Raw genomic sequence first — 10240 nt, 5'->3', positions numbered from 1 at the left:
CCAAGTATCTCTATACTTCAACCTATGAGATCTGTTGCTTACTTCTCAAGTAAGAAATATAAAATGTACCAGTCTCTAGGTATCATTGATGTCCAGTCTCAATTATACATTGACCAAGAACATTTTTTAGATTACGCTTTAATGCATAAGAATCTCATAACTGTAACCCCTTACAATGTCCTTGCAAGGCATATTAATCTCATGGACTTCATCCAATTAGACTTTATAACTTGTTATAATTGATGTCTTATTGATAAAGGAAAACCTTTAATCATTCAATATAAATAATGTTGTTGCATGATTGGAATCAAGCCTTAACCAATTGCAATTGCTTGCAGGGCTCATCCCAACATTGTCCACTTCTCTTAACTTTCTCTATACTTGATGCTCTTTAACCCGAACAAGTTTTCAAACTTTTCGTTCCAAATCATTAAAAGTTTTTTAAACTTAAGAGCTGCCCTCAAAATATTTTTAAGTGCTATTCACCCCCTCCCCCTTTAGCACTCCATTAGGACCAACAGAGTCGAACTTGAAAATTATCCACACTCCATGAAGCCAATCACAACTGGATTTGAATCTTAGGGGATTCAAGTCAATCCTTTTTGTAGGGATTGGACCCAGATCTATATGGTGGTTTTGACATGACAAATCTTAAATGGAAGATCCATCATAGTATACATTTTGTACTATATGTGCTATTAGTCAACCGATAAAAAGAAGTGACTGAATAAATCCATGCTTCATCATTGTGTGAGCCCTAAAGACTTATGTAGTCCAATCCAATAACTTTTAAGACTTGGATCTATGATATGAGGTTGAGATTTGGTAATGCTAGTTTAGCATTATCTCCAAAGGTCAAGAATGACTTGATCTAATGGAACATAACTAAGAACGCAATTAGATCTTAATAGATTCATATGAATATCGAAAAAAGAGTCATTAAACATCTCACATACATGGTCTATAGCTCATTAACCAAGCGATTATAAAACATTAGTTGTTAGATACAATTATAAGTTTAGATGCATAAAGTGATTCTAAATAACTCTTATGTGTAAGAGGGATCAAAGATGCAAAGTCTTATGTGATTTAAATAATTTACAATATGAAAAGAACTTAAGCAGTGTTATGTAAGTAAGATGATACTATCTCACTACTCACAGATACCCTTTTCTCGTTAATCACATGTTCCATTTTCTCTATATGACAGTAAATGGATAATAAGTTAGATTGAGAGTTGTATACATTGATATCAATATGTATGAGTGGGAAATGCTGCATTTAGATGTGATGCATCCACATGGCATGTAATTGTGTTAATTATTTGTGAATAATTAACTAATATTTAATTAATTAATGTTAGATACTATTATGATATTTCGTACTTAAATAATTAGACAACATTTATCAAATAATTGAGATAGAATATAAATTTAAATTTAATTTATTTAAATTTAAATAAAAATTATCTATGTAATAATCTTTAGTGGATATATAGAGATATTGTACCTCTCTATTCCAATAAAATTAAGATATTATCTCTATATAATAAACAAACAAATTAAAATTTTCTAAATAAGAAAGAACGTCAGTTTTTTAGTAAGTGAGAAAACAAAAACACTTTTATTTTCGACATTCTTGAGGCACCACCGTCTAAGGATTTTGGAACATGTAATTAAAAATGGAGGACTTTGGTGGCCACTCCATAATGACTATAACAGAGAAATCATTGTGTAACTATTGTATGCACGTTTGGAACATGAAAGAGGATTCGTAAAACAAGCTTTTCAATCAGAAAGGGAGAAGAAAATTCATTCAAAAAGATAAGCCCACCTCCCAGCGCAACTGTCAAACAAGTACCTATAGATACAACAAAGTGACCAAGTTGCACCATAGTTGCATCCTTGAAGATGTCAAAAGTCGAAGAAGAGCAATTTACCCACATGAAACCATAGCATTGCTCCAGGAGAACACGATTAAAATTTGATCAAAGGACAGTCAATCTCCAGAGTAACCTCAAACAATGGGATATATCTACTTCTCACTCCCGTGGTCGGGCCAACCAGAGAGAACTGAGAGCTCGAAGCCTAGAAAAATAGTCATTTATTGCAAGAAGGGCACGAGCTGATTGCCTAGTTGTCAAGATACGGTGCATTTGTTGCAGTGTTTGCTGTCGCAGATTATCAGCCTAATATGCACCAAAAGAAAAAGATTATCAGCCTGGTGACCAACCTGGAAAAATTACTTGATAAGAGTATAACTTGATTTGAAACCTAAGATACAGTTATACAAAAGAAAACTGCTTTTACAAACTAAAAAATGGAAAAGACATTATCCTGCTGACAAATATTGCAATAGTCAATTTTTACATGCTGTAAAATGTGGAAGCATCACAATTTCCTTCTTCAATCATGAGAACAGACATCTTCTATCGAGAACCAAAGAAGATTAAATGCAAGAATGATTCAAATTAACGGGCCTTTTATTCTGAATACAATTGAAACCATTCACATCAAATTTTAACATGTTATAAACAAACACCTTGATTATGTTAAGACAGGATATCCACACAAGAAAACTGTTACCCCACTGTTTGAAAAGAGGACAAAGAAAAGGTTCAAATAGGTCATGTCGGAGAGCACCCTTCTTCTTTCTTCTTCTTCTCTCTCCCTCCCTCCAACAATCAAATCACTTAACATATGGAAAAACAAATTGGAAACAATTCATATTGCACCCAAAAGGAAAGTACCTGACGAACGAACCCCTCAAGGGTCCCTAGCTTTCCCATGGCCATGGCCATTTGACCCATATAGTTTGCCACATTCCCCGATGATCCTGAGGGACCAGGTGAGCCATTGGTCAACGTCTCAGCCAAAGATTGTTGCAATGCTTCCATCCCTTGTGACAAAGCATCTTCAGCCTGTTGGGATGATTGCTGCAAGTTGTGGATACCCATAAACTGTTGCTCAGTTAAAGGCTCCAATTGATTCGCAAGAAGCTGAATAAAAATCAATTAAGATTAAAAATGGTCAATAAACTAACAGGGGAAGAAAAAATCTATGCATCAGAATTTATCTTAGAATAAAAGAAGGGGAAAACAACACAATTTTACATTAATCATTAAAAATCAAGAACTCTGAGACTTTGTTACATGACTCGGGATCATCAAATACAGGTGTATGTTTCTTACACAGGTATGACGTGTTGTTGGCAATGTTTTATATTAATTTGGAGGATCTAAGCACCATCCCACGTAAACTTAAAGTGTAAAATGTGGATACGTTAGGATAAAGTAAACAACAGATGTAACATGGCTTCAAGATCAACAAAATGGGTAAAGACAGTTTAGTTCATCACATATTTTCGTATAAAACAGCTAGAATTGAGTACAGAAAACCACATTTATCAGAATCAGACTAGACAATTGATTCAAGGCTTCATATCATCAGGTTAATGGTTCAACAATCAAATCATTTGAGTCAATCGTTGGTAAGTTAATAAAATATTTTAAATATTACTATTAAAAAAAATTATAGCTTATGTAAAAGATAATAAAATATTGTGAACAATTTTACAAATAACAACTTAAGAAATAAGAATTAGGAATTCATATCATTAGAAAATTACAAAAAGCTAAGCTTACAAAAATTGTTTTTACTTTTAGCTTTCATCTTTTCTGTAAAAAAATAGGGAAAAAGTTAATATGAAAAAGTTCGCTTAGTTTTGACTTAAAAGTCATTTTGACAAGTCCATATCCCACCCATTCAGGTAAAAAAAAAAACCCTAATTGGTCATGGATGTATCAAAAACCAGTGAGTCAATGCTGGTTTTTCCATGTCAATAGCATAAACAGTCCAATTGAAGAACCCAACTGCATCAAGGGCAAGGTCAACCAGTCTGGGTCTACTAATAAGAATACTACCCAAAGATGGTGGTTATGCTGCAAAATATACAATCAACCCATAATACAGTTAGCCAGAAAACAAACTTCAGAATTTTTTTTTTCTTGTTTCATTTTAAATGAGGATATATTGCTGAAACATAAAACAAAGTTTCAAATACATTAAATAAGCTCAAACAGGGCAAGGCAGCACAAGCTCTATTGAACAGCATTCAACAGAAGCATCGCACTGTTATTGCATTATGAGCATCATATCCTAATGCTTCAATTAGAAAATCTAAAGCAAACACCCCAGCATCCCAAGAAACCTGGTTGCCATCATATGCATCCAGCTCAGTGGCACAACAAATGTGTCTCCAGTCCTCCAGCAAATTTTCTAAGGTGACCACATATTTTGAAGCTTAACTACCCACTGAATGTGATAACGCAAAAAGACGAGCTTAACCTAACTGTCCTTTTTTCTGAGTTGGGACCACATTCCTTAAGAAAATACTAGATTAAAATCAAAATTAAAGTTCCAGTTGCTTGTTACCTTTGCTAATTGTCTTCTACTTCCAGAAGCAACAGGTAAAAATGTTTTGGATACAAAAATAATATTTTGAAATATTAAAATTTAGATATTTAACTTTTATCAACAGTAAAATACATTACTTTTATGGGAGAACTATGTTTGAATTGATTTTTTATCTTAAACATTATTTATTTTTAATCAAATATAAAAGATTTAATTTTTACAATTTCCTTTTGTTTTAGGGTGACCCTACTTCAATGCATGCTTTGGGTGGCTCCCACCTCCCCAGCAACAAGAATTCGCATTTAACCAAAACATGTGTGGAAAAAGGATCACCCATTGCCTAATAACAAGTTTTTAGGAAGCAAAATGCAAATAACAAAAGTTAAAAGCAAGCAGCAAAGCCCCAAAATATTTTCTTTAGTAAATGTTCAGATTCAAGAACCAGCAAATTAGTAATAAATCTAACTCCAATAAAGTTAAGATGTGTAAATTCTGAGGGACCACTTTCTGAGGCACCCAAATATTGAAACCTTGCATGCACCATGACAGCAGTCCCTCTGTAGAAGAAGACTGGAGCTCACCTTAAGAAGCTCAGATGAACGGAAGCCACCAATCCACAGAAAACACCGCTCCGCTGGTGTTTTCCACATTCCTGACAAGATATGGAAAACATCAGCTTTCGCCGCAATGCCTTTCAATCTGAAAATGTCATCAAAATGTGCTGTGACATTGTCAACAATAGTACGAAGTTCAGTGTCACCAGCATGTGAATTGACTGCAGCCCTTAACTCATTTATCTGCCTATTATGCTCCTCCAGCCACCGTGCATACTCAACATCAAATGCCAGGGCACCTGTACCAGCAGTCCATAAAAACAATATCTTAGCATAGTAGATGCATTGGTAGATAGTGAGATCAAAATCATAGACAATAAAAAAATGAAAAGATTAAAAGCACTTCCTTTTAATTTTGGTTCTTTGTCTCAAAGAAAAAAAGGGAAGAGAACGGAAAAACCATAAAAACATAATTCACTATCACATAGCAACAGCAGAAAAAGTAAGGTCAATAAAGTTCACACAAATGGAAGCCAAATTAAAAAAAGAAGAAAACAACAATCACTTCATGTCCACGCCAAGCCAAACAATGGCACCAAATTTTATTGTAGATAAAAATTCAGCAATTGAAAACATCTATCCAATAACACTAGACCTTAAATACCACGAAGACCAAAGCAGGAAACAGATAAACTATTTCTACAACAGACACCCAAGCTAGAACAGCATTTGAAACTCTTTTAAAGTGATGAACTCTGTCCCTTGAATTTAATACCCTAACATGGTACTCAATGCCAGACACAAGCAGAAACAGTATCTTCTGTACCTTGTTTTTCATTTTTCAGTAATCACACATATCCACACATGTATAGCTACTGTAAAGTAACATTTCCAACAAACTAACAACGCAATAAACTTGAATTCCAAGCCCTAGCAACAAATCACCAAAACTGGATTTCAAATTCCAACTATGAAATTCACCAATAGCAAAGGCTAATAAAGCTTAGATACCATTTCCACTCATTGAATGGGATTGATCTCCTGAGCTTGAAATAAATATGCCCTGCAGTGAAAAAAGTGGAAAAAAAAAAAAGAAAAAGGATATGTAAGGCATAATGGACAGTGTTATCAGCCTGAACATCATAAAATGTAATTGATGGGATTAACACAAAAGAAACCTGCTGACGAGCTCTCTGCAGCTCCTGCTCAAGTTGGGTCAGTTTCAGTCGGCTACTCTCAAGCTGCTGCACATATGCCTAGATTTTGAAAGCAGAAAATGGTTAACAATTAAGGAATACACTAATAAATTCTGCAAACTGAGCTTTAATTACTGGAAAAAAAAAACCATAAACTGATTGTAATTTTGCACTTTCCTCCCATGTTACTCGGACTAGGGCTTGTGACTCAGATTGGGTATGTCTCTGACAAGGACACATTTAATTTTATTTTTTTTCTTTAAGTTTTTCCTTTTATTTGGAGGTTCAGACGCGCATATCCATGTCCCTCAACTATGTGTCAGACAAGGATACTTTTAAGGAAAATGAAGAGTCAGAGCAACATAGTTTCCTCATATTTCCAACAAAAAAAATTCCCTGAGGAAATTACTTGCATTCATCTGGACAACAAAATTTTTTTTTCAACTTTTATAATGTTTGAGAGGGGCAACCAATAGAAGTTAGAGGTGTGACATAAGTGTGTACTTGCTACACAACTTTACAATGGATTTTACAAATTACCACTAAACGGAACTTATAATAAGACACAAAGAAACTGCACATTGCTAGATAATTGCCACTAGAATATCATAAAAGATTCAGTGTAAAGAAATGGTAAAATTGAAAAGATTAAACCAAGTAATGAATGAGATACCTTTTTCCTTAACCGGCTTTTTCTTGCAGCCTCACGATTTTGAGCAAGTCTACGCAATGTCTGCAAAGTAGACATTGAGAAGGAGAAATAATAAGTTCAACATGATAGTATATCAATAAACTGCATTAACAATCAAATATTATGGTTCTTCCAATTAAAAAAACTCTGACCTTCTGATCTGTTTTATCTTTTGATCTGTCACTAGAATCAGAGGCCACAATAGCATTTGTTTGACCTCTTTCAAACTGCACAAAAGGTTGGTGCATTCACAATGACTATTAGCCAGCAGGCAAATTCTCCAGCACTGAGTGTGTGTGAGTGTGTGTGTGTGTGTTTTCATGAGTGCGCTACACATGCAATTTTTCTTTTCTTCTTTATTTCTCAATGATGTAAGAAGAAGTAACTTCTGAAATCCATAAGTTTAAATTAAAATTACAACCCAAAGAAGCAAAGGTGTTTCACTAATGCATCTTAAACATAGAATTTTATACATGAAATCAAAGTTAAGAGGCATCACCCTTTGATTCTTCTCATCAGTGTCATCTGTTGAAGTATCAGTCCTAGGACTGGCATCTGCCATATTGGAATTCCCCCAATTCTCCCAACCAGCTGATAACGATACAAGATTTGGTGAGGTATCTTTTTTAAGCGTTAATGTTTGTAAGCCCACAATGGCAGCAGAGAGATTGTTGTCTGCAGATGCAAGTGTCTTCATCCCCCCACCCAAACACACACATGCACAGAGAACTCTAAGTAACTAACTTTATGTTAAAAGTTTGAAGCACAAACACAACGTTTTATAGGAGATAAATGCCCACCTTATTTATAGCACCAAATTGAGCATCTGCTATTGCTTGGGGTACTTGACTGTATTTGATTAAATAGAGGATCTAAAGACAAGAACATTGCCAATCAATAATATATATCAAAATAAGGTCCCTTAGGAAAGGAAGAAGACAGAAAATGCTAAATCCACAATTAACTTCAATTTCATAACAAGAAAAGTAAACAGTGCAATATGATGGCAACTTTAATACAAGGAATAGCAAAACCACACAGCCACAGGAGAAATCTTGAAAAAGTTTGGTTTATGAATCGCTTTCCTCACCTTACCCCCAATTTTATGCTTTTTGGCAATCACATTTACAGAAAGCTTCATCCTTGAGTTGAAATAATAAAACAGAAGACAAAAGAAAAGAAAATGATTTTTTTCAGATATTGTGTGCAAAACGTTGCTGAGAACATGGTCCGGTACTAATTACAGCCTACAACCTCATCCACTAAGTAGTGGAGAACTGGGAGCAAATCATTAAGCAACCCATATTACTCATAATATATGGCAAGTTGCAAGAGACAATGCACTCATGCTACAATATAAAGAAATAAAACAAGAAACACAACATATTCTAGTCATAAGTTTAGTAGGAAAGTAGTAAGAATGCATAATGCAATTCAGTTTCCACGAAATGAAAAATGAAATTCTTGCATATGTCCATTAGTAGAAAATTGAAGACCATCACTACATACTTCTGCCATCTATGCAAAATCCAAGAGATTGCACAAGGGTTCCTAAGTCTGCTATTCAAGAAGAATGAATGGCGTTTGCCTCTGCCACTGAAATAAGTCATCAAAACCACATGTTCTAAAGTGAAGCAATATAATCCAATAACTAAAAGATCAAGTCCATATTCCCAAGCCAAGAAGAAAAGGTTAAATAGGAATATTCCATGATGTGAAACATGGCACAAAAAAAAAAAACATCTACACTCTTAAACGGCCTCTATTTATCTTAATGAGGCCAACCACACATTTTCACAATCATATCAATTCAAAATGTTCAGCATCCCAGTTTTGGGATCATATTTTGATCAACCTCTTATCAAGACCAGTTAGCATGTTTTGGTCAAACTCTAACTCAAAAAAAAAGACAAATTCTCACACTCTCAAATAGTACTGATTTTTGAAACTTGCCATAAGTGGAATACTATCAGGAAACAGAAGTCAATAAACCAAAAACCAGTGTGGAACAGAAGTCAACTGGCATAATGATTAAAAAAGATTCCACATGCTTTCAGCTTAATATGGATTCTTACAAGTGCTAACGTGAAGAGCATCCACAGATTGGCAATTATCAAATATAACCACACAACCAAACTACCTACGGACGGAAAATAAAATGGCTCTTTATCACATAACGCAAACCTTTCAGTCAATATAATACCATTGTTTCCCCTTAGACACAAATGACAAATCAACAACATAGAAGACAACAAAACAATATATCAACTCCCTGACTCAACCCCTTAGGAACATTAATGGCCTATAATCATAACAAACATAAAAGCCTTGAATTTTCCTCCTCCCATCAAAAACTTTCACTTCAAACAATCAACCAATTCTACCTTGCAACAAATCAATACAAAGAAAAGAGAGGACTTTCTAAGCAACCAAAGACATGAAGAGTTGGCCAGTACAAAGCTCATAGGGAAGATGAAAGACATTAATGAATTAGTACAAAACAGTTAACAGAAAATTCATAAACAATAGAAAATCAAAACAAATTTAAAACTCAGAACAAAGCCAATTTTGAATATAAGTGTAAAAACACCTGGGATTGGAAGTGGGTACTGTAGGAACGTAGCTCGGCATCGCTGTTACAGCTTTCTTATCATTTTCTATACCAATATTCACCGCTCTACTTCCCATCAATCATCACGAACCATCATCATCATCCGCCACCTCCTCTTTTTTATCCTTTTACAATAATCTCCACTTCTACCACTTCAATTTCTTCCACTGAGGCAACCAAATACACCCAATAACTCAGAGAAAGTCACCAAAAGGAAATTCCTAAGCTATATTATAATCAAAATTCTCAAACTAAAAACAAGAAGCATTCCACTAGCTTCACCTACTATTCCGTACAATTTTGCAACAAAAAATTGAAAAGAACCCAGAAAGATACAACATGAAAAAAAAAAAAAAGCCAAAACTCAAATTTAAATAGAAACCAAATAGCAAAATAATTGAGTTTCAATCATAAAAAGGGGAGTAAAAACCAAATCCCTGAACTGAGCTAACCTGGCTTTTTCTTTAAAGTTGAAAATCAAAGCACCAACGATTGCATACAGCTCCAACTAAGAAGAAGCAGCTAGTTCAGCAGGAAAAGAAGGAAGTGTAAATTTTGAGGAACTAAGCAAGGAAAGAAAAGAAAAGAAAAGAAGAAGAGTCAAAGAAAAGGAAGGCTTATGTGAACGAGGAAGATAAAATAAAATATTAATAAAGAATTAATCTATTTTTGACTTTTAAATCGTACATGTATGAGTTGGTTTATACATGTAGTATACAGCACATAATTAATGTAATAAAAATAAATTTTAAAAAAATATCTTTTCTTAACAA

The 10240-nt window shown here is 34.2% G+C and overlaps 1 protein-coding gene across 4 annotated transcripts; it reads right to left on the bottom strand.

The window, feature by feature from the left end:
- Positions 1 to 1604: 1604 nt before the first annotated feature.
- On the bottom strand, positions 1605 to 9588 carry LOC110420157 (transcription factor TGAL1-like). Of its 4 annotated transcripts, XM_089784332.1 has the most exons (11): positions 9447 to 9588; positions 7657 to 7728; positions 7356 to 7447; positions 7009 to 7083; positions 6839 to 6898; positions 6148 to 6225; positions 5981 to 6032; positions 5176 to 5268; positions 4997 to 5067; positions 2750 to 2998; positions 1605 to 2188 (listed from the first exon to the last, which is right to left on the bottom strand). In XM_089784332.1, the coding sequence occupies exons 3-11, from the start codon at positions 7416 to 7418 to the stop codon at positions 2042 to 2044; spliced, it is 888 nt and encodes a 295-aa protein (XP_089640458.1). In that variant the 5' UTR covers positions 7419 to 7447; positions 7657 to 7728; positions 9447 to 9588; the 3' UTR covers positions 1605 to 2041. The 4 variants fall into 4 exon arrangements, with proteins under 4 accessions (XP_089640458.1, XP_089640457.1, XP_089640459.1 ...); XM_089784331.1 differs by having other exon boundaries at positions 4997 to 5268; XM_089784333.1 differs by lacking the exon at positions 9447 to 9588 and having other exon boundaries at positions 7356 to 7547; positions 7657 to 7725.
- Between the last annotated feature and the right edge of the window lie 652 nt (positions 9589 to 10240).

Source organism: Theobroma umbraticum, unplaced genomic scaffold, assembly GCF_002168275.2.
Source record: "Theobroma umbraticum cultivar Fairchild unplaced genomic scaffold, ASM216827v3 scaffold_86.0, whole genome shotgun sequence".
Classification (NCBI taxonomy): Eukaryota; Viridiplantae; Streptophyta; class Magnoliopsida; order Malvales; family Malvaceae; genus Theobroma; species Theobroma umbraticum.
Note: the sequence above shows the minus strand (reverse complement) of the source record. Positions and strands in the feature narration are given on the sequence as shown.

Coding starts and splice junctions, on each gene's coding strand:
- LOC110420157 (XM_089784331.1), bottom strand. CDS start 7,418: ATGGCAGATGCCAGTCCTAGGACTGATACTTCAACAGATGACACTGAT. Junction 6,033..6,147: donor TGCAGAGAGCTCGTCAGCAG/GTTTCTTTTGTG, acceptor TTTTCACTGCAG/GGCATATTTATTTCAAGCTC. Junction 2,999..4,996: donor GTTCATCTGAGCTTCTTAAG/GTGAGCTCCAGT, acceptor ATTTTTATTCAG/CTTCTTGCGAATCAATTGGA.